This window comes from Mauremys reevesii, linkage group 4 (assembly GCF_016161935.1).
Source record: "Mauremys reevesii isolate NIE-2019 linkage group 4, ASM1616193v1, whole genome shotgun sequence".
Classification (NCBI taxonomy): domain Eukaryota; kingdom Metazoa; phylum Chordata; order Testudines; family Geoemydidae; genus Mauremys; species Mauremys reevesii.
This window is the reverse complement of record NC_052626.1, coordinates 23,078,919-23,101,075: the sequence shown is the minus strand read 5'-3', so window position 1 is coordinate 23,101,075 and position 22,157 is coordinate 23,078,919. Positions and strand designations below refer to the sequence as shown.

At 45.1% G+C, this 22,157-nt stretch overlaps 1 protein-coding gene across 3 annotated transcripts in view; it reads left to right on the top strand.

The window, feature by feature from the left end:
- DLK1 (delta like non-canonical Notch ligand 1) overlaps positions 1–22,157 on the top strand; it is a 67,613-nt gene that overhangs the window by 29,201 nt on the left and 16,255 nt on the right. Inside the window, exons 1-2 of one of the 3 annotated variants that reach the window (XM_039537189.1) lie at positions 20,848–20,951; positions 21,502–21,745. In XM_039537189.1, coding sequence (XP_039393123.1) covers positions 21,695–21,745 — 51 coding nt within the window. In that variant the 5' untranslated portion in view covers positions 20,848–20,951; positions 21,502–21,694. Of the gene's footprint in view, positions 1–20,847; positions 20,952–21,501; positions 21,822–22,157 lie in introns of those variants that run through there. The other 2 variants (XM_039537190.1, XM_039537192.1) reach the window with 2 other exon arrangements.

The following is a 22,157-nucleotide window of genomic DNA, read 5'->3' as shown; positions in this document are numbered from 1 at the left end:
TTTCTCTTTGAAGTCTGTTTTTGAAGTTTTTGTTATTGTTGAAGTATGGCTACTTTTAAATCTGTTATTGAATGTCCAGTGAGATTGAAGTGTTCTCTTACTGGCTTTTGTATGTTACCATTCCTGATGCTTGATTTGTGTCCATTTATCCTTTTACGTAGAGACTGCCCAGTTTGGCCAATGTACATGGCAGAGGGGCATTACTGGCACATGATGGCATATATCATATTAGTAGATGTGCAAGTGAATGAGCCTCTGATGGTGTGGCTGGTGTGATTGGGTCTTCTGAAGGTGTCACTAGGGTAGATATGGGGACAGAGAAGGCAACGGGGTTTGTTACAGGGATTGGTATCTGGCTTAGCGTTTCTGTGGTGTGTAGTTGCTGGTGAGTATTTGCTTCAGGTTGGGGGGCTGTCTGTAAGCAAGGATTTGCCTGCCTCCCAAGGACTGTGAAAGTGAGGGATCGTTTTCCAGGATAGGTTGTAGATCACTGATGATGTGCAGGAGAGGTTTTAGCTGGGGGCTGTTGTGATGGCCAGTGATGTTCTGTTATTTTCCTTGTTGGGTCCTGTAGTAGGTGATTTCTGGGTACCCGTCTCGCTCACTCAATCTGTTTCCTCACTTCCCCAGGTGGGATTGTAGTTTTAAGAATGCTTGACAGAGATCTCGTAGGTGTTTGTCTCTGTCTGAGGGATTAGAGCAAATGTGGTTGTATCTTAAGGCTTGGCTGTAGACAATGGATCGTGTTATGTGTCCTGGATGGAAGCTGGAGGCATGTAGGTCTAGTCGGGAAGGGCGAGGAGTGAAAGTTTTGGAAGAGTGTTGTTAACTGACTGAGGCTGGTACCCAGGGTGACCTGAGGCACACCAGGAGAGAGAGTCACAGAGAGCATGCTGCAGAGGGCAGACTCTCTTCCCCAACCCCAGAGACGGAGGTAGCTGGGATGAATGGCATTTACCAAAGCTTGCAAGGAAAGATTAAGTTGTGGGTAAGGAGAAACATGCACATAGGGCTTTATTGTTCTAACCCTTTGCTCTGTGTGCTATGTACCTTTTGGATGAATGAATAAATAATTCTTTGTTTTGAAGAAGCTGTTTTTGAGTAACTTTAATCAGCTCCTTGGCCAAAGGTCCCTGGAGGAAAAGCACTTACAGGTACCAAACCCAGTTGTGCCTGTCAAGGTAACAGAGGAGGGGACTGTAGCCCAGAGTTCCCTCAGGCTTCCGCCCTGGGTGAAGTGCAGGAAACCAGGCCTGTCACCTGAGGGGTGCACTCATGGGACTGAAAGGGATCTAAAGTGCAGCTTGCCCTAATTGTGACAAGTGTCATTTAATAAAAGATAGGTTTCAGAGTAGCAGCCGTGTTAGTCTGTATCCGCAAGAAGAACAGGAGTACCAGTGGCACCTTAGAGACTAACAAATTTATTTCAGCATGAGCTTTCGTGAGCTACAGGCAGCTCAATGTCTTGTAAAGGATTGGCCAGAAATTGCATCTGGGCTAAAGGGACAGGTTATGCTCACCAAGGTAAATTCCAGAAAAGCTACAGGGTATCACACAAAGGATTTAAATAAAAAAGTAGGCAAACAGGTACAATGCCGAGCATGTTGTGGCCTAATCCTTGACTGGGGTTCCTATGAGCTACCGCAATACAAACAAATAGTAATAAATGTCTGTATATTAATGTGATAAAGTAACAATCTCAAACTACTCCTCTCGCTCTTGTGATAAGCTAAAATATTATTTGAGGAGTGCATAAAATTCCCCCGAGAGTCTAAAAAGCCCTCCAGGATACACACACAGGGTGATCTAAATCTGAGAGGCAAAGATTTTCTAAAGAAATGAGGCAGTCATCTTTTTGGTTTAATAAAAATTTGAAAAGTATTTTCCCTTATGTAGAAATAGATAGAAGCTTCTCATGCTAGGCAAAGCATGCATGGCTTCCCCTCTTCTGCGGCAGACACAGAACAATCTTTACCCACTGCTTTAAATCAGGTCTGGGGCATATCGACATGTCTCTTAATGACTAACCACTTTCAGATGTCAGCAGCTACCACTGTATGCTGTATTTTTCCTCCTGCTACAATGTTCATGAAGTTCAGCTTTTGTTTCTGTAATCCCCTGTTGCTTTTCTGCATATATTTTGATTGCAGTGTTATGTTAATTTTAAGGGTAATTTTAAAAACCCACCTAGTTCAGCCAATCTCTGCTCAAATAAACACTTACTGCCTTTTGAGCCTTTGTGTCTGTGTCAGATACCTACGTTACCGTAATGGATGTCAATGTACCTGCTGTTACAATGACAATGGAAGATTCATTTAAATTATTGTTTTATTTAAGATATCCCCAGCCCACAACTACTTAGTAGCAAGGCTGCTCTGAACCAGTGTTCTCTGCATGGGAACACATTGTCATAGCAACCAAACAAATGGGTCATCCTACTCTAGCTCCATTTCATTGTTACACAGAGTACAAGAGAAATTGCAGCAAGAGTGTGACTGTGCATTTGTTACTGTAGGAGAATGGGCCAGATTCCACTCTGGGGGTACCACATACCCTCTGCAGGTGTTGGGTACCTACTCACATGCACACCCTTAGCTATGTTGGCTTGGAGGAGGAAGAACAGTGCTCCTGGAGGTGAAGCCCACAACAAGGAGCCAGCAATTGTCCCGCTCCTGCACTGAAGCACTGTGGGATAGCAGGAAACACAGCCAGGGACAACAAACCATCGGCAGCTGAATAGAATTCTATTAGCAGTAGTATAGTGGGTTCTTGGGGCAGGTCACCCTGAGAGCCAACTTCCAGGAGTGCCATTAGGGTTACCACCTGGCCAATATTTGACCAGCCTGGCCGGGGGGGTTGTGGATTTGCCAGTTACCAGAAAAATAATTTACTCTGCCGGGGGGGTTGGTGGGTCTAAAGATTTGCATTATCACAATACAGCACTGAAATATCTAATGTTAAGTTTGTGTGTCCAGCTAAAGATGCTACAGTGTTCCCACTTCTGCAGTTTAAGCAATAACAGATCAAAACTATTGAAAATACAGCAGCTGTCTACACACCAACATGCAAGCGCATATTGTGTGTGGGGGGGGGGGTTGAGTCATATGAGAGTGAGGAGATGTGCGAGACATATTAAATAATGGAAGATCAGGGCGATGGTGCAAGTGATCCTACTAGACTACAAAAAAGCTCGCATCAGAAACTGCACATTCCATAACAACTGGCTAAACAAAACCGACTACAAAGACTGGCTGGCAAAATGTGCTGATAAAACTCATGCACATTTGTTATCAATGATCTCAACACAGAGGTAAGATTATCTCTCTAGATACTAAAAGTGGCTGTTGGGAGAAGGGGTTATGGAGTTGCCATGTCGTTGGGGGTTAGGGTTGACACAGCCTTGCCCTGTGGAGGCAGGGAGGTGCCAGATTTTTTGCATTTCAAAGGAGGTAACCCTAGGTGCCATGCCACTCGGGCTTTGTCTTTTTGTTTTTTGTTTCCCTCATCCACACCAGAAGGCACCAAAAACATCTTCCACCCTGGCTGGCAAAATGCCTAGGGCTGTTCCTTGGCAGCAGCATGGCTATGGGGCAGAAGGAAGCAGTGGAGCAGGGGTGGAGTAGAGGCCCAGCTAGGACAGTGAAGTAGCAGCAGGACAGGGGTGTGGATGATGCCCTGCCAGGAGTAGTGAGATCTAGTGGGGAGGCCTCTCTGCTGAGTGGCTATTTCTTCTGACTTTCTATTTCTATCCCTCGCGCTCCCTGCACCTCCACCTTCACTCTCCCTCCTCTCCTCTCCCCATTCTCTCCTTTCCCCTTTTACATACCTATCCTTCCCTTCATTTCCTTCTCACTCACTTATTAGCCCATCTCCTGCTGCCTTCCTGTAATTATAGGTGGGGTTGGAAGCTCCACCTATTATTAAGGTTGCCTGACACTTCCCATTATAAGATCCTGCTTTGAATTTCTTATCACTTTTTGTCAAACTTTAACCATTTGGCATAGGTGCTGAAACTACGAACCTAAGAACAGCCATACTGGGTCAGACCAAAGGTCCATCCAGCCCAGTATCCTGTCTACCGACAGTGGCCAATGCCAGGTGCCCCAGAGGGAGTGAACCTAACAGGTAATGATCAAGTGATCTCTCTCCTGCCATCCATCTCCACCTTCTGAGAAACAGAGGATACGGATGCTGGGGTTGCTGCCGCACCCCCGACTGGTATTTGTTTCCATTATATGCAGAGTTTACAGTTTGGTTCAATGGTTCTCAGCACCCCCCCTATACAAATTGTTCCAGCACTGCTGCCATTTGGGCTTAAATTTCCCATGAGGGTCTGCCTCAGGATGAATTTGCCTGGAAATTTTCAGCCAAAATGGTTCAGCCATTTTTGAGAATGAGACTAGGGTAAAATACATTGTTTTCACAATGTTAAAGTGACTTTTCTTTTGGATAGCTGTAGCACCCCATGCTTTGGATCGGGGACTTGAAATCTGGCAGGGAAATAGCCTTAGTACCTTTTGCCACCCCTGTGAAAATCTGCTAAATATGGGCAGGCGGCGGCTCTACCTCCCCAAGCCCCCGCGCAGCGAGGCGCGGGGCGGAGGAGGCAGCGCAGCGACGCGGGCATGGGCATGAGGACAGAGGGGGTCCCGCGGCGCGGCTGGACCCCTGCGGCTGGCGGACGCGGTTGCGGTCCAGCGGCGCGGCGCTTGAGCTGCATGTCGCTGCAGCGGGTGCCAGCCGAGCCGCAGGACCGCCGCCGCCCCCTCGCAGTCATGCCTGCGGGGAGGTCAGGAGCAGCGGGGCGGCCGCCCCCGCGCCAGTCGCCTGCGGCAGGCGTCCAATCGTCCGGGGGGGCTGGGCTCCCTCGGCCCCAGGCATGACTGCGGCGGCCCGGCCCAGCGCCGCCCCCGGGAAAGGGCCGCCCCATGCGCGTGCTTGCCACGCTGGGGTCTGGAGCCAGCCCTGGTTATAAGTCTTTCACAAATCGCAGTTTGCACAAACTCTAAGAAGTCTCTAACAGCTAAAATCTCTGGACAGTCCATGCACACATGCTGGGCATGCTTCAGCCCAGAGCTCAGAAGGACTTTTCCTGCAACTACAGCTCTGGGTTGCTGCAGCCTGCATCAGGGCAGGAGAACTGAAACAGGGAGCCTCTCTCCTGTGATCCAAATGCCACTATGCTGAGTCCAGGCAGCATGCAGGAGGAAGCAGAGGGGATAGGAGTTGGACCTGTGGGAGCAGGTTGAGTAGATTGGGACAAGGAGCTGGGGGAAGGAGGGATGACCATTGGGATTTGAGGCTGGGGGGTGGAGGGGGCTAGAGAGGGAAACTGGGACTGACATTGGCATGAGAGAGACTGAGACTGGGAGTCAGGGAAGACAATGCTAGGGGTAACTAAGATCAGATGAGGAGCTGTGTGTGGGAGACGGGAACTGAGAACTGGTGGGGAAGGGGGAGACAGAGTGTAGGGGAGTGCAGATGGTCCTGAGGAGCAGCCCAGGTCCAGGGCTTTTTTGTGTGCAATTTCCTATGTTAAAAGAATATTATTAAGGTTGCAAAGTCAAGCACTCAAAACGTAAGACATGCCAGAAGTAAGGTTGCCTGTGCAATATTAATTCAGCCCTCTTGTGTGTAGTGGACCTACTCTGGGATAAATCGGGGTTGTGTAGCATAGGAAAATGTTGTCTGTAGGACCCCTGCTTCATTCGTTGCAGAAGTTGGAATGTGTGTACTTTTTGTGGGTACTGAGACAGGTGTGTCTAAGTCCACCCCTCAACTGTGGGGCAGGAACCACTGAACTCAGGCCACAAGTGATTGCTTGGGACAGTGAAGGAGAAAACAGGAATGGGAGTGAGGTCAAAGGTTGAAACCAGAAGGACACTGAGTAGAGAACCCCTGCCAGTGCCCACTGCTACTCAAAAGTGTATAGCAGTGGGCACTGCTCAAAAGTGGACAATGCCCAGAGGAACTCTGCCTGGAGGCATGATTTGATAAGGGACCAGAGATAGGCCCCTCAGTCACAGCATATACTCTTGGGAAGGTGCGTAGTGAATGAGGCAGCAGACTGGATGGATAGAAAGGCTGATATGGTTAAGGGACTTGAATGCAGCCCTGGTAAGCTGGATTCTATCCCTGCCTGAGATGCAGAGTTCCTGTGTGATGCTAGGCAGGTCACTTCAACCAAACTTTTCATAGGTTGTCACTAATTGTGTGTTTCTCATTTTCTGGGGGCCTCACTTGCAACATTCCCTCTAATTTTTTACATCCATGTGTGTAATGAATTTTGTTATGTGCACCGACATGGAGGTGATGTGTGGCAGAGGTGGGGCCGATGGGTTTGGAGTGTGGGAGGGGGCTCAGGGCTGGGGCAAGGGGGTGAGGGCTCCGGCTGTGGGTGCGGACTCTGGGGTGGGGCCTGGGATGAGGGGTTTAGAGTGCAGGCTGCCCCAGGGCCATGTGAGGAGAGAGGACTCTCCCCAACCCTCTCTCGCTGCAGCAGCGCTGGGGCTGGGTGATAGTTGCCTCTCACCACCATGGCCCTGAATGCCCCCTACCTCTCTCCTCTCCAGTCCAGACCCCTGTGCCTGTATGGCCCTTGATAGCCTGCTGTGCAGCCATGAGACCACACAGCTTACAGGGAACTTAGCTTGAGACTCTGGCGTTTGATTTGCAGAAGTGCGGAGCACTCACACTGATGTCAAGGGGAGCTGTGCTATGAACATATATAGTGCTTTATATTGCTAGGAATTCTGAAAAATCAAGTCATAGATGTCTCAAATCAGGCACCCCAAATTGCTGGAAATCTTATCTGAACCTCTTTGTGCCTCAAAAAAAATGTCATGTTTGTGAAGCACTTAGATACTAATATGAGTGCCATAAAAAGCTCATGAGGAAATAATTCTGTCTTCAGAGCAGGGTATGACTATTGTACAGTGTGACAAGGTTGGCACTCACCACCTCAGCACCTCCCACTGGCACATCTGGGAATTAGCTCTGTCCATCGGTGGCACCCCCTGCTAGTGGTGTCCCATCCATCCCTCTGTCCTCTGTTAGCATCTGGATCCGCGTTGCTCCCTGCTCGGCAAAATCCGTTTCAGGCCCAGGCCACTGCCCTCCAACAGTGCCCCTTAGTCCATCCACATGCCCTTCTGGGCCGGGGGTGGGGGGGTAACAGAAATCTTTGCACTGGCCTCAGCGGCCTGCCACAACCCCCAAGTCTAGCCCCTCTTACATCAGTGGGCAGGTTGCAGCCTGACTTGGCCCCTGCTCCACAGCCTGGTGCAGCACCGGGGGAAAGGCGGGTAGGGACACCCAGGCCCGCCCGCTACTCTGGGTCCTGACCCAGGGACCCTCTAACGGCAGCCTCTCGGCCCTTCTTCTCTCCCCTTGCCTTCAGCCTTCCCTGGGTCACTTCCCCTCTGCCCCCATTGCACCCTCTAGGCCCTTCTACTCAGGGCCGGCAGTCTGGCAGGTATCAGGCTGAAGCTCCACACTGCTTCCCTGAGTCTGCCCAGCACTGCACTATTCTGGGTGCTGGTCTCCTGCTCAGGAGACAGACCTTCCTCCCTGAAGGTCTGGGACAGATTCCTGCTCCCTCACTGAGCAGCCTTTTTTATAGGGCTGAGCCTGGCCCTGATTGGCTGCCTTCAATCTGGGCTCTGATTGGCTCCCAATAAGCCCTTCTCTTATTGACTGTGCATCTGAGCAAGCCCACTGGCCTGCTGCAACCTAAATTCTCAGGGAGTGAGGCAGCTGCCCCACTACATACAGTAAATAAGACATGCGTCCACACCTATTTGAATAGCTGCTCATTAAGTATGCACTGAATTGGTGAGGGTCCTGTGGAAAAAATAGTACCTGATCATGTAATCAAAGACTGCATCATAATGTATATGCATAAGGGAGGGGCTAAATTAAAGTTCCACTGGTAATCTTAATTCTGACATTTTCTAACTTTTGAGTTCTTAACTTCACAACTTTAATGTTCTTCTAGCACAGTTTTGTGTGTGTGTGTGTGAGTTTTATTATATATTGCTCCACCATAAAAAAAAACCAAACTCCATAGAGCTATCTTACTTCTTGCCAGCCATCACCATAATCACTTTACTATGATTTTGTTGTATCCTTTCCCATCACCCTTCTCTGATTTTTGTCTGCTTCCTGTAGATTGAAAGCTCTTTGGGGCAAGGTCGGTGCCTTTATATATGTTTGCAGAGTGCTTAGAACAATCATGTCCCAATCCTGAGTGGGGGCCTCTGGGTGTTACTGCAATACAAATATTAAATTATTATTTATTTGTAGTGTAGTAGTGCGTATGCACCTTAGTCATGGACCAGGACCCAACTGTGCTAGGTGCTGTACAAACACAGAACAAAGACTGTCTTCTCCCAAAAGATTACATTCAAAGCATAAAACAAGAGAAAACAGAAGTATATAGTAGTTAGATGTATTATATAGTACATCAGTGATTTAGATAATGGCATAGAGAGTACACTTATTAAGTTGGTGAATGATACCAAGCGTAAAGGGATTGCAAGTGCTTTGGATGATAGGATTATAATTCAAAATGATCTGGACAAACTGGAGAAATGGTCTGAAGTATATAGGATGAAATTCAATAAGGACAAATGAAAAATACTCCACTTAGGAAGGAACAATTATTTGCACACATACAAAATGGGAAATGACTGCCTAGGAAGGAGTACTACAGAAAAGGATCTGGGGGGGTCATAGTGGGGACCACAAGCTAAATATGAGTGAACAGTGTAACACTGTTGCAAAAAAGTGAACATCATTCTGGGATATATTAGCCAGAGTGTTGTAAGCAAGACACGAGAAGTAATTCTTCTGCTCTACTCTGCGCTGATTAGGTCTCAACTGGAGTATTGTGTCCAGTTCTGGTGCCCACATTTCAGGAAAGATGTGGACCAACTGGAGAAAGTCCAGAGAAGAGCAACAAAAATGATTAAAGGTTTAGAAAACATGACCTATGAGGAAAAAATGGGTTTGTTTACTCTGGAAAAGAGAAGACTGAGAGGGGACATAACAGTTTTCAAAGGTTGTTACAAGGAGGAGAGAGGAAAATTGTTCTTAACCTCTGAGGATAGGACAAGAAGGAATAAGCTTAAATTGCAGCAAGGGAAGTTTAGGTTGGACATTAGGAAAAACTTCCTAACTGTCAGGGTAGTTAAGCACTGGAATAAATTGCTTAGGGAGGTTGTGGAATCTCCATCATTGGCGACTTTTAAGAGCAGGTTAGACAAACACCTGTCAGGGATGGTCTAGATAATACTTAGTCCTGCCATGAGTGCAGGGGACTAGACTAGATGACCTCTCGAGGTCCCTTCCAGTTCTATGATTCTATGATATCTAAAAATAAAATATAATAATAGTTATACCACTGCAAATCAGGAATGTCTCTGCATTTGCACCAGTGTAACTGAGAGCAATGCCAACCCTTTCCCATCACATCTGGTCACCATCATTCTTCTGTCCTGCCAGTCATGGGAAATATTTGTATTCATATCCAGGTCATTAAATTGCTTTTGGTTGTTATTTACAGGAAGCAAGATTTAGACCAGTGATCTAGTGTGTGACAGATTCTCTGTTCCATTTCCAGTCTCTGGAGAACTGCACTCTTCCACTGAATTTCTCCCACCTAGGTTTCCTTTAGAAATTACCTATCTGAAAACTGGAGAATTGATCAAAATACATATGTCTGCAACAGAGAAAAGCACCATATCGGAAAAACTGAACTGCTTAATGTTACTGCATTATGCATGAGAACATGCCCAGGAGCTTTATAACACATTTCTATTTGAAGATGGGAGGGGAAAAATCAGTTTTGATCAAAATGCCTGAGGATTATTACACTCAAAAGAAAAATATCACCTTTGAGCATGTGTTCAACCTTCGCAAACAACATGTAGATGAAACATTTAATTAGTTTAAATGCAAGTACTCTCGAAACTGTGAATATGAATAGCTTATAGATAGTATGATTCCTGATAGCAGGGAAGAGGGAATTATAAAAGATGAAACTCCAAAATGATTACTACAAGAGTATATGGAGATGGACCTTTCAGGAGAGGATCAATGGCTCAACCTCAGGAAGCTGAGAAAAGGTCCACTTGTAACAATAGGCAAGGTCTCCCCTGCCAGAACCAGCCTGGGCTGGGTATAGGGCTGCACCTAAACTCTGTATTCTATTCCAATTATATACTGACATGAAATGAGTAGTTCTTCTTTGAGTATGTATCTCTATGGGTGCTCCAGCATAGGATGTGTGTGTGTGTCTGTGTGCTCTCGACTGGAGAGTGCAAAGCAATGTCCATGAGCAGGGATGGCAGACTGGACTGAAACGCCTCCTAAAGGAACATTCCCTAGCTCAAGAAGGTCAGCTTCTCATGCACTGCCCCCCCCACCCCCGCATACAAAGCTCTTGACATTTCAGGTGTCTGCTGGAACTTTGTCCGTGGCCCATAGACCAAGACCTCCAGGAAAAGGAAGCATACTTCCCTGAACAGGGAAATGAAGAAAAGGAGTAGGTCACCCCATACAACTCACTCTCAGGAGAACTTGCATCCCCAAGAAGGTACCACTGAGGCTTTGTCTGTATCCAGTACCAAAGTGGTGGTGCCACATAATAAGTACTGCATGCACAAGCCCTCGGCTCCCAGGGCACCAACTTTGTTGGTACTCTGTGACACCTCTTGGCACCTCAACATATTCAGATCTACCCCACCTGCTCTAGTAGCATCATCTTACCACAGCTCTGGGGGTCAGAGAAGATTCAGCAACCTCTTCAGTCCTGCATTCACCATAGTCTTGCTGATCCGTATTCCCAGGTCTGATACCAACCTTGGCTTTGGCCATTGGTGAACATAACCCTCCACTGCCTTCCAGATTCCCTTCCTACTCCCCCTTCCCAGTTGGTTTACTAGAACCCATTGGGTCATTTCAGAGAATAATTCCACAGGATGCCATCCAAAAAGAAACACTGATATCCAATGGTACCATATAACCCTCCAGTACTGATGCACCAATCTCCGGTACTGCATGTTTCCGTGGTATTGGATGATCCACAAGAGGAGCAAGAACCACAGACTAAAGAGGTCTCACTTCCTTCAGCCAAGTCCTCTTCCTCCAGTTGATTCAGTAATGCCACCACTGCCATCCTATGCCAATGAATTCAGGGCCTTTCAAGACCTCATAAAACACCTGACAGATTCGCTACAAATCCAGCTAGAAGAGGTCCAGGAGTCCCAGCACCCATTGGTGGATATTTTGAACACCAACCCCCAGGGAAAGATAGTGGTGCCTCATTAATTGGAAGGGCTATCTCCTATTTACACTTGGTGGTAAATACCCGCCACAAATCTAGTCATCTATAAGTGGGCAGATACAAAATTATTATATTCCATCAAAAGGAAAGGAACACTTCTTCTCCCATCCCACCCCTAATTATCTAGTAGTAGATGCAGACAATGAAAGGAAACATCAAGCTCACTCTAAACCTTCTCACCTGCACAAGGAGTCCAAACAACTCGACTTACTGGGCAGGAAGAGCTACTCATCAACTTCTCTTCAATTTAGAATTGCCAACTAGCAGGCCTCAATGACAAAATATGATTTCAACAACTATTTGAAATTCACACACTTATTGAACTCCTGCTATAAGACAGAGACCAATTTCAATCCCTCATCTCAGAAGGCCAGTTAGTTGATAACGCCTCCCTGCAGGCCACTCTAGATGCTGCTGACAGCCTCCAGATCCATGGCCATGGTTATGAGAAGAGCATCTTGGCTTCAGTTGGCTGGCCTCCTGAAAGATGTGCAGAACACCGTCAAAGACCTTGATTTTGAAGGGCCTATGCTCTTCAGTGAGCACACTGACTCCTCCCTCTACATCCTTAAAGACTACAATGCTGCTATCTTTGGGAGTTTGTCCCTGCAATGAAAAGATGTTTTAAGAGGTCTCAAACTGCACAGCAATCCAGGCTGTTTCAATACCATCCCACCTTCCCCAAACCCTCCAAGCCCTTCAGAAGGAGACCTAAATCTCAAAAGAGAGGTCCACCTTCCTCTACAAACACCCAGTCTGCTCTACAAATACCCAGTCTGCATCTCCCTATAAGAGTCAGTTTTGATGCCTTGGTTGAGGCATCAACAAACTCCTCCACCAGATTCTATGCTGTGCAATTGTTCCATCCAACCCACCTTTGGAAACTGACTGTCACACTTCCTACCTGCCTCGGACACATCACCTCAGACAAATGGATTTTGAGGCTGTTAGTGGATTACTCCATATACCACTCTACCCTGCATCTCATCTCAACTACCTGTCCCTCTTCAGGGACCGTCTCACAAGGAGCTCCTACAACAGGAGATACAGTCTCTTTCAATATTGAGGGTGACTGAACTGGTTCCACCCGAGTTTGTTGGAAGAGGGTTCTATTCCGTCTATATTTCCTACTCCCCCACAGGGCTGGAGGGTGAAGACCAATCTTCAACCTCAGGAATTTGAACAACTTTGTCCTTGCACAGCATTTCAGAATGGTCGCTCTAGGGACCATAATTCTATCCCTAGATTCTATGCCCTCAACCTACAAGATGCCTACTCTCATGTAGCCATCTACCCTTCCCACAAGCATTTCCCACACTTTGTAATAGGATCACCTCACTAACAGTATTGAGTTTTCCCCTTCAGGCTCTCCATGGCCCCAGGGGTCTTTACAAAGATCCTCAGTGGTAGCAGCGTGTTTTCATCAGTGGGTGTTACAATCTTCCTGTATTTGGGCAAATAGCTGATCAGAGACTTGCTTAAACTCACAGTGTTTGGTTCACTGGCATGTTGCATGGGAGGCAGTGCACTCAGCCTAGGAAACTGGGAGCCAGGAGATCAGGATTCGGTGCCTCTCTACCACAAGCACATTATGAGACCTTGAGCAAGTTACAGCACCTGTCTGTGCCTCAGTTTCTCCCTCTGTGAAATAGGGTAGAAATAGGGTACTTTTGCAAAGCACTTTGAGATCCTCAAGGAAAAGCGCTATTTGCATGTAAAGTTATTTGTTTGTCTTTGCTTTGAAAAACTCTGCTGGTGGGGATTGATTTTGTAAAACCAAAACCAGGGGTAATTCAGATCTGGCTTCAGCCTGTACTCAAAACATGAAGTTCAGATGATATCTATCTATCTCCCATAGGAACCATCTCTACTTAAGACTTTTTTCCCCACCTCCTGTGTAAAAATTCCTTTTATACAATTTTTAATTGTATATCAATATACGTCCTTTTCAGTGGAATACTAGTTTTGTCTGAAGCTTGACAAATTCAGGCAGGAAATAAGGAGCACCTTTTTAATTGTGAGGTTGGTTATTTAACCCTTGAAACAATTTAACAAAGTGTGTGGTGGATTCACTATTACTTGAAGTCTTTAAATTGCAATTGCCTTCCTAAAAGATACGCTTGAGCTGAATACAACATTTTGGGCTTGATGCAGGAATTACTAGGTGAAATTCTATGGCCTGTGTTATGCCAGAGCCTAAACTAGATGATCAGAATGATCTAGCCTGGAAATTCGTGAATCTATGAATACAGTAACTTTTTAGTTGGTTTATTTGGAAGTTTATCCTTTATTGGTAGTTTGTTTAGTATTTAGGGGAGGCTTAAATGAAATGTAGAAAATGGATTGGAAATAGGAAATTCCATCGGAAATAGGTAATATAGTTTTGTGAGATGGAATTCTGGGATATTATCATATGAAGGGGTGGAATTTTGCCATACTCCTTTATTCATGGCTGGGTGCTGGAAAGAGTAGATAGTTCCACAGCTAGGAGAGATCCTGTGTAAATGCTGTGTTTTATTACCCCACTTCATTTTCTGTATTTTTTCCCTGTTCTTCATGCAGCAAATTCTTATGACACTTCTTGTTATAAAATATTAACTTTGCATTTACATGTTCATGTAGTTTCTTCATGTATCCTTTATAAATAAGATAAAAAATGAACTGATATAGAGCAGTGGTTCACAACCTTTCCAGACTACTGTACCCCTTTCAAGGAGTCTGATTTGTCTTGTGTACCCGAGTTTCACCTCACTTAAAAACTACTTGCTTACAAAATCAGACATAAAAATACAAAAGTATCACAGCACACTGTTACTGAAAAACTGCTTACTTTCTTGTTTTTACCATATAACAATAAAATTGATTGGAATATAAACATTGTACTTACATTTGCGTGTGATATTTGAGCTTGTTTTTCACTTGTGAGCCTTGTCTGAAGCCCAAGCCCCGGACAGCAGGGCTGAACCATGTAACTTAGCTTCACAGGGCTCCCTGTGATGTGGAACCCTGGGCAGTTGTTGTGCTTGACATCCCCTAATGCCAGCCCTGCACTTATGACCCCTCCCTAAACCCATTCCATGACCCCCCTGGGGGTTGAGAAACACTGATCTAGATTATTTGAGTACCCCCTGGAAGACCTCTGAGCGGGCTAAGCGGGGGCGCGGCCGCGCCCGGGGGGCTGGGGCGGGAGCGGCATTTGGCTCCCGGGCCGCATGCCTGGGCCGCGCCGGAGGGCCGCCGGAGCGAGGACCTGCCGCGGGGCGTGACTGCAGCGGTCCCGTGGTTTCCCGGCTCTCGGCCGAGCTCCCGCTGGCGGCTGCGCCGCTTCGGCTCGCCCCGGCTCCGCCTGCCGCCATGTGCGGCGGGCGAGGCACCAGAGAGGCGGAAGGAGGCGAAAGGAGGGACCGGGCCGGGGGCGGGCGCGCGCGCTGCTGCTGCTGGGGCCCCCCTACTTGTAGAGAGCCCTGCCCTCTGAGTACCCCCAGGGGTACATATACTCCTGGTTGAGAACCACTGTTATAGAGCAGTAGAAACTTAAAACTAAGAAATTGTGACTGATTATAAAATGGGCTTGGACAAGAGAAAGATTAAATAACCCCAAACAAAATGCAAAATTCACATGTGCATTTTTTTAAAAATAGGGCAAACGGGATTTCACCAGCAAACAAAAATTAGCCAGATAATCTAAATGAGACCTTAATTCTAATATCTGTACAGTTGAACATTATCATCGTAGAGAACAATGAGCAATTATATGTGTAAAAGACAAATTTTAAGTGACTGGAAAAATGCTTAGGTGTTAGGCAGAAATAACTGAGGAAACTTTCTGGTTGTGGCTGGAACCAGATCTCCATAAGCAAGTACCCATATATAGGTATACATATTACAAAAAAAAATGCATCCTGTGAGTTCTATACACAGAAATAAACATAGTTTTTTAGTCCATAAACTCTATATCCAGAGCTACAAACACCCATGGTGAACACTGAGAACGAAAATATAGTCTTGCTTCTGTAGTTAGAGTAGTAAGTGAACAAAATCCAGTTGAGACAGACAAAGATGAAATACCAGAATGCCAGAGCCTGACAACTGTGACTGGACTAAAAAGGTTTTGGGGTTGGGTTTTTTGTTTTTTGCCCAACCATATCTTTCTCCCCCGAGTTACTGCAAGCATCTCCAGCCTCAGACATGGCTACCTTAAAGATTTCAAAACACAATACTTTGAAAGATTTCAGTACCACTACAGCTCAGAGAGCAAGCTGAAACTGCCAGTATCAGAAGACACTGGAGATTTTAGGGTCTTAAGGTTTGTAACTGAACTTTTCATTTTGATATGTTTGTCTTAAAGCAAACTGCATGCATGTTCATTTTTCCTTATAAATACCCCTTTTAGTAAATAGAATAATTTACTCTAAATCCAGGTAAACATGTGAACATGCTGCTTTATTAAATATATTAAAATTCTCTCTTTCTCCATTGAAATGAAGGCTTAAATCTAGTTAGATAAAACACAGAAAGTAAATTCACTTGACTAGTCTCAGGAATGCACCTAAAATACATTTTAAAATGACACAATAGTAAAGTGGACAAAAAGCATTACACAGACTGATTGACTATTCAGAATCCAGGTATATACACTGTATCTAATTCATAACACTGAAAAAGAAGAGATAAGGAGGTGTTGTACTTTACAAACAGAGCATCGGCTTCTGCTGAAAATGGGTAAAACATTTGGGACTTGATGGGCTTTTTACGAATTTCCTAGTTATTGGTATTTCTCAGAATGCTCAGCACATTTTTTAATCTGTAAAACTCATGCTTTGTAAAGTGGTAATTTGAAGGAAACATTTTCTAGCACTGAAAGATATTATAAATGATGGCTTTGAAAGGGAGATCCTGGATAAACTAATCCAAACACCTGCTTCAAGCAGCGAGTGTCTTATATTACTCTTTCCATAAATGTTCTTAACCTTTCCTTAAAGACAGCCAATTATTTTGCCTTCTCTTCATTTGGCAAACAGTCCCACTGTTTGATTGACCTTACTGGTAAAGAGGGTTTATATATATCTAAGCTAAATTAATCTTTCTTTTGACTTTATTTCTAGCTATTACATCAGTCCACCATGAACACTTCTTTTCTCACTTCTGTCTTTTTCCCTTTATATATTCCCATAAACAATATGCTCCCACCTTAAGGTATTTCTCTTGTTTTTAAGCTAAACAAATGTTGTTCCTTCATTTTCATAAGACCTGGAAATACATATTGCCTTTTGTTGAACCTCTCTGCATCATTAGACCACTCTTGAACAAAAGAGCCCAGAAATGTCTTCAGTATTCCCATGTACAGACTTACCAGTACAGAATAAAATGATGATAAAATCTTCCTAGCTCTCCAAAAGATGCCTTTCTACATACATCCTAGAAAGGAGTTAGCCTTTCTCTAACATCAACTTCTAAGGTCTTGGTTTTTGTTTTATAACAGATTATTTCTTTCTTGAGTATGTTTTAGTTTCCTAATTTATATTTGTAGCAGTGTATTATTCTCTCAATGGATTTTCCTTCCATTTCTTGATAAACTACTATATGAGAACTCATACGGGGTGAGGGGGTGGTTCTTTGTGTTAATTCCTTGATCATGTTCGTTGGTTGTGCTTTTCTGTCAGTGAAAGACACTGGGTAAAATCCTGGCCCCACTGAAGTCAATAGTAGCTTTGCCACTGGGGCCAGGATTTCATCGGATGAGTTTACTGAAATGGCCAACAGTGTTTTCTGGCCTGTATTAATTGACTGATGGGCCGCACCGCTGATTGTCATTGGCTAGTGCGTGAGGTTAACGTTTGTGGTGGGAGTTGAGGGGCAGCATTTTATTTCAGCTACAGCTTCTTCAGTTGTTTCTGTTCTGATGGGAAAACAATTATCCTGTCCAAAATACTCTGGCAGTTTGGGGGCTGCTATTTCCTTGTATTTTTGTAGGTTTTCTTTGTTTTGCAGAGAGACACATTTTGTTTGTATCTAATTGTGGTAAAAAGCAGTAGCTTCCAGCCGGATGCTGTACCATTGAAGTCAGTGGGAGTTCTGCTATTGACTTGAGCGAGAACAGAACCAAGCCCCAGGAGTGGGGATCGAAGAGGCACTGTTGCCTGATGGGAGAGGAGTAAGGTGGGTCAGCCTGAGCTCGAGTGTAGAATGGTTCTGGTGGGTTCAAATTGGCCTCGATTTTTATTGGAACAACTTTTCTTTATTGACAACTCTGGTCACAGGTAATAGAGTAGAATATTAAATACCATCTTTCACTGTGGTTCAAACCAGCAGGGTATTGATCAGTATATCCCCCAAAGAAGCTGTGTGTCCATTTGTATTTGTATTAACAATGTCTCTGGCTGAGGAGCTCCTAGTGATGGATAAAGGTAAGGTGTACACACTGATATTATTAGAGCTGTCAGCTGTCTTTGATGCCATTGTTCACAAGGCACTGCTGACTTGTCAGCGGGATGGGACTGCTTTAGAACTGATTTTTCCTTTCCTTTCAGAGAGCTGTTCAGTGAATTTTCATTTTCTCCTCTCCCCGGGCTCCTATATGTGATGCCCCATATGGCTCCTTCTTGTTACCTCTCACTTTAATATATGTATACAGAGAATATAATGAGGTCTTTGGGACTTGTAGTATAATTGACATGCCGATGATGATCTGTTGGCTTCTTCTCACTGAACCCATATTCTGTAGTCTCTAGATTCTTACAGTATCTGAATGAAATTGGGAGCTGAACAAAGACAAATTGGCTGAATCTCCCTCCAGACAAGACATAAGTGATATGTGACAGGGTCCAAGGGCACTCCTGAAACCAGACCCCAAAGGGTTAATGCAGCAGCCACTTAACCCTGACCTATTAGAGGGAGCAGGGAAAATATAAAGAGGGTGCCTCCGAGGCAGAGGTTGGGGAGACAGCTGGAGCCCTGCCTACAGGTCTGTAGGAGGAAACTGTTGGTTGTAGTTCGTCTTTGTTTTACTACAGCTGATGTTCTTCTGTTTGGACTCATTATAAAGTCTAATAAAGGTGGCCCTGGGAAGGTGGCCCTGCCTGTTCTATTTTGTGGGCTGAGAAATCAGTGCACAAACCCCCATGATATTAGCAGGCAGAGGAGGCACCTGGAGGAGTGGATGGGTACATCCACAATGGCAGTTCACAGCTTCAAGGCTTTACTGGACCCTTTGCTGCTTTTGTTTCTTAGTTTCTGAAAGTGAGCCTTAGCACCCATTTATGTATGTTACTGGCAAAGAGGTCGAGGAATTTCCTGTCCTATCTTGACTCAGCTACTGCAATCTTTGCCTTTGACACCTCTGTGCTGGATTTCCGTAATATATTTTTCTTAAGGAAACTTCTGAAGGCCAGCCAGAAGTTTCTGCTAGTTCCCAGGGCAACTATCCGTCTCCTAAAACTGATGGAATGTTGGGACCTTCAAAAAGGCTATTCGTTAATTTCTAGGTGCTGGTTCAGGGTGTTGGGTACAATCCTTAAATGGTCTGAGATCTTGATACCTGAAAAACAACCACTTAGTTGGTCTCTTGTTATGTAGGCAAAGATTAGATGAGGTGCTTTTGCTTCCAGGTCTTAGAGTAAACCTTTCTAGGATCAGCAATGGGGTATTCTTAGTGGAACTCACTAAGATTTGCCAGAACCCAAGTCTGCAGTCTTTTCCACATTCACTGAAAACTGTCAGAGTGCTGGATGAGAGTGTTTCTGACAGGTGGATGTAATTATTGAGCTGAGTGGCAATGGTTTGCTGTTTGGTTGCTCAGGTGGCATAACGTAGAGAGGAGAACTATTTTGGATTCATAGAACATTGGAACTTCTGTGTTGAAAGTTTCTTTGGATTTAACAGTCTCCACTTAAGCAGGAGGGATTCTGACCTCCTAGATTTAAAACTGGCAGGATTATTTCAGGTGGTCTTAAACTAAAGACAAAGAAAGGGACCTATTTCCTAATTCAACTAATCAGAGAGGCACATCTGACATACAATATAATAAAAAGATGGAGTTGCTGTGAAAAAGAGAGCATTTGCGCACTAAAGCATCTGTATACACATGTAAAAAGCAAGATTAAAAACATATTAAATGAGAATGAGTGTAATACAGCATGTGTAACCAAAACCTGGTGACAAAATTCTCATAAAATTCTCATAAATGTCAAATATCAGTATGGATAAATGCAGTCTATATTCAATAGCAGAGAGAGGGGGAGGAATGTCATATGTCAAAAGTGTTTTCAGTACCAATGAGATCATATAAATTGACAGTTATGAGTGTGGTGGTGAAATCTATGAATTATCACAGGCAATGACAAATAACAGCTACCATAGGCACTTTTGCAGACTATCAGGACCGGAGGAGAGGGAGAATAAAATCTTCCGGGACCAACTATCAGTATTTGAAACCACTCGATATCATACTTATGGGGGTTTTAACTACCCAGATGATCTGCTATGTAAGAAATACAGCCAAACACGCAGCATAAAAGATGTTTCTAAATTACATAGCCGATTATTTATCCGTAATATCTAAACTCAAGGATAAGCTACCCTGACTATACTTCTGACCAGTAGCGTAGAAATGGTTGAATGTGTGAGGAAAAACAGAAAGCTTGGCCTGAGTTACTGGCCTTCATTTTAGTAATGAATGGGTTCACAGAATAAGAGTATATGGGTACTACCCTGTGTCTCCCCTTCTCTCAGGGTGGAATTCTGCAACTCTTCTACTCTTAGACCAGGTACCTGGACCTACAGCATCTCTGTGCCATCTACTATTCCCTTCAGGAGCTGTGATCAAAAGTATTTTCCAAACAAAGTATTGTTTAATCTCAACAGTAGAAAAAAAGCATAACAAGAGAGAAGGGTTCTTAACACAAGGGTTCTGCACACACTTCTCTCTTACCTATAGTTTAGGAAGGCCCAGTTTATCCAAGACACCCAAACTGCTGGAGACAGAGGTTCAATCTGCTCCTAAACAGTCTCCCTCTCCCTCTTCCCTGTTCTTCAGGGGTTGTGGCTTATGCACCCCAAAATTATTTGTTCTAGCTTTTCCCACTTGGCTTCCTACTGATTGTGGTTACAAACCCTGCTGATGAACTCAGCATGGTTGGGAGTAAAACAGGATATCTGATTTGTCTTTAAGTACCAGTAAACAATCTGCCTGAAGCTATTGACCCCTTTCCTGCATCTGTGCAAGTAACCCCTGGTTGAATTAATCCCTGGTGAGCCTATAGCAAACAACACCATAACAATCAAACAGTTAATAAACTATTACTGGCAGCTCCTTGTACTTCACATAAATGTTGACAAATTAACAAATAAGGTCTCAGGGAAAGAAGCATTAAATCAACAAGTGAGGAAAAAGTGGGCTGGGGAATCCTAAAAGACACTAATTAAGGCATAACAGACAGTAATTTCTTTAAAGGAGGACTGCAAGCAACAAGAATTAGCCAATCTGGCTCTAAATGGGGTAGCTGAAATCACAGGCACTCCTGTGCTACAAATGGGAAAATATAGGGAGGGACAATTGCAGAAAAATACACAACCAGTTGAAGGTGACTCTTCAAGGGAAAAGGAGGTTTGTCTTTTTATTTTATTTTTTATTTCTGTTGTTCTTTATCGATGTATAATGAAGGACTGAAAAGTTTTTAACCTTAGAAATATCACATTAAATTTTTGTCTTCCCTGTTTTTGTTGGCACCTTCCTTGGAAGACTAGAAACCTAGAGTTGACGCTTTCTCTGTCCTTACCTGAAGGGGAAGAGGTTAAAGCTTCCCCAAAGACAGCATTTAGCCAACTGTGTGGGGGCAGGTTGGATTAAATACCTGATAACAAACACCATAGTTTAAACCAATCTAACTATAATACTCCCTGCTACTAGAGTTGCCCCAGTTTCATTTTCTTGTCCCTTGTAATGTCATAATCCCGCTAATTCTTCAGTCATCTACAGAGTTCACCAGCAAAAACAGGCCAGACAAAATCCACTAGTTGTACTGGAAAAGTAATAGAGGCTGGAAAAAAGTGGTTTCCTTCTCAACTTCTCCCCCATCTCCAGAATTATTGAAAGCTGCCTTTGAGCACAATAAACAAACAAGAAAGGATGCAGAGGTATATTTTTTCCTTTGCAGGGTCCTTTTCAATTTTGCAGGGGAAAGACACAGTACTCTAGACAACAAGGCCAACATTTTCAAAAGCAGCCAGGGCTTCAGTGTGCCACAAGTTTGCACCCCAAAATTGGCAGCCACTCTGGAAAAGGTGGATCTAACCATCTGTAACTGTCCAGCCTGGGTGCCAGGAGGCCGTTAGTCAGTGGAGAAGGCGATGAGGGACTGGACGTTGCCTGACTGCAGTGTGGACAATAAACGCACCCATGTAAGGAAAACCCGCATACGCACTTTGAAATCCAGAGACGGGTGGCTCCAACTGGGGCCCGGATCTGACTCAATCGGTGCGTGGGGCTCTGGCAGGGCTGCCCGCTGATCACTCCCCTCGCCTGCCCGGACCCTAGCAGGGGGGGGCCCGGCGGCAGCCAGGCGCCCTGGCCGCTCTGTGGAGTGAAGCAAGAGGGGAAGGGCACAGGACAGGCTCCCCCTGTTCTGCTCCGACCTCTGGCTCCCCAGGGCCGGGGCAGCCCCCGCTAGCTCCGCGGAGCGGCACAAGCCCCCTGCGGAAGAGCCACCCCCGAAACAAAGTTAATCCCTGGCGACCCCTTCCCTGCCCACGCGCGGGGTGGGGGATGCAGATGCGATCCCCCCGGGGGGGGGCGGATGGAGGGAAGCGGGGG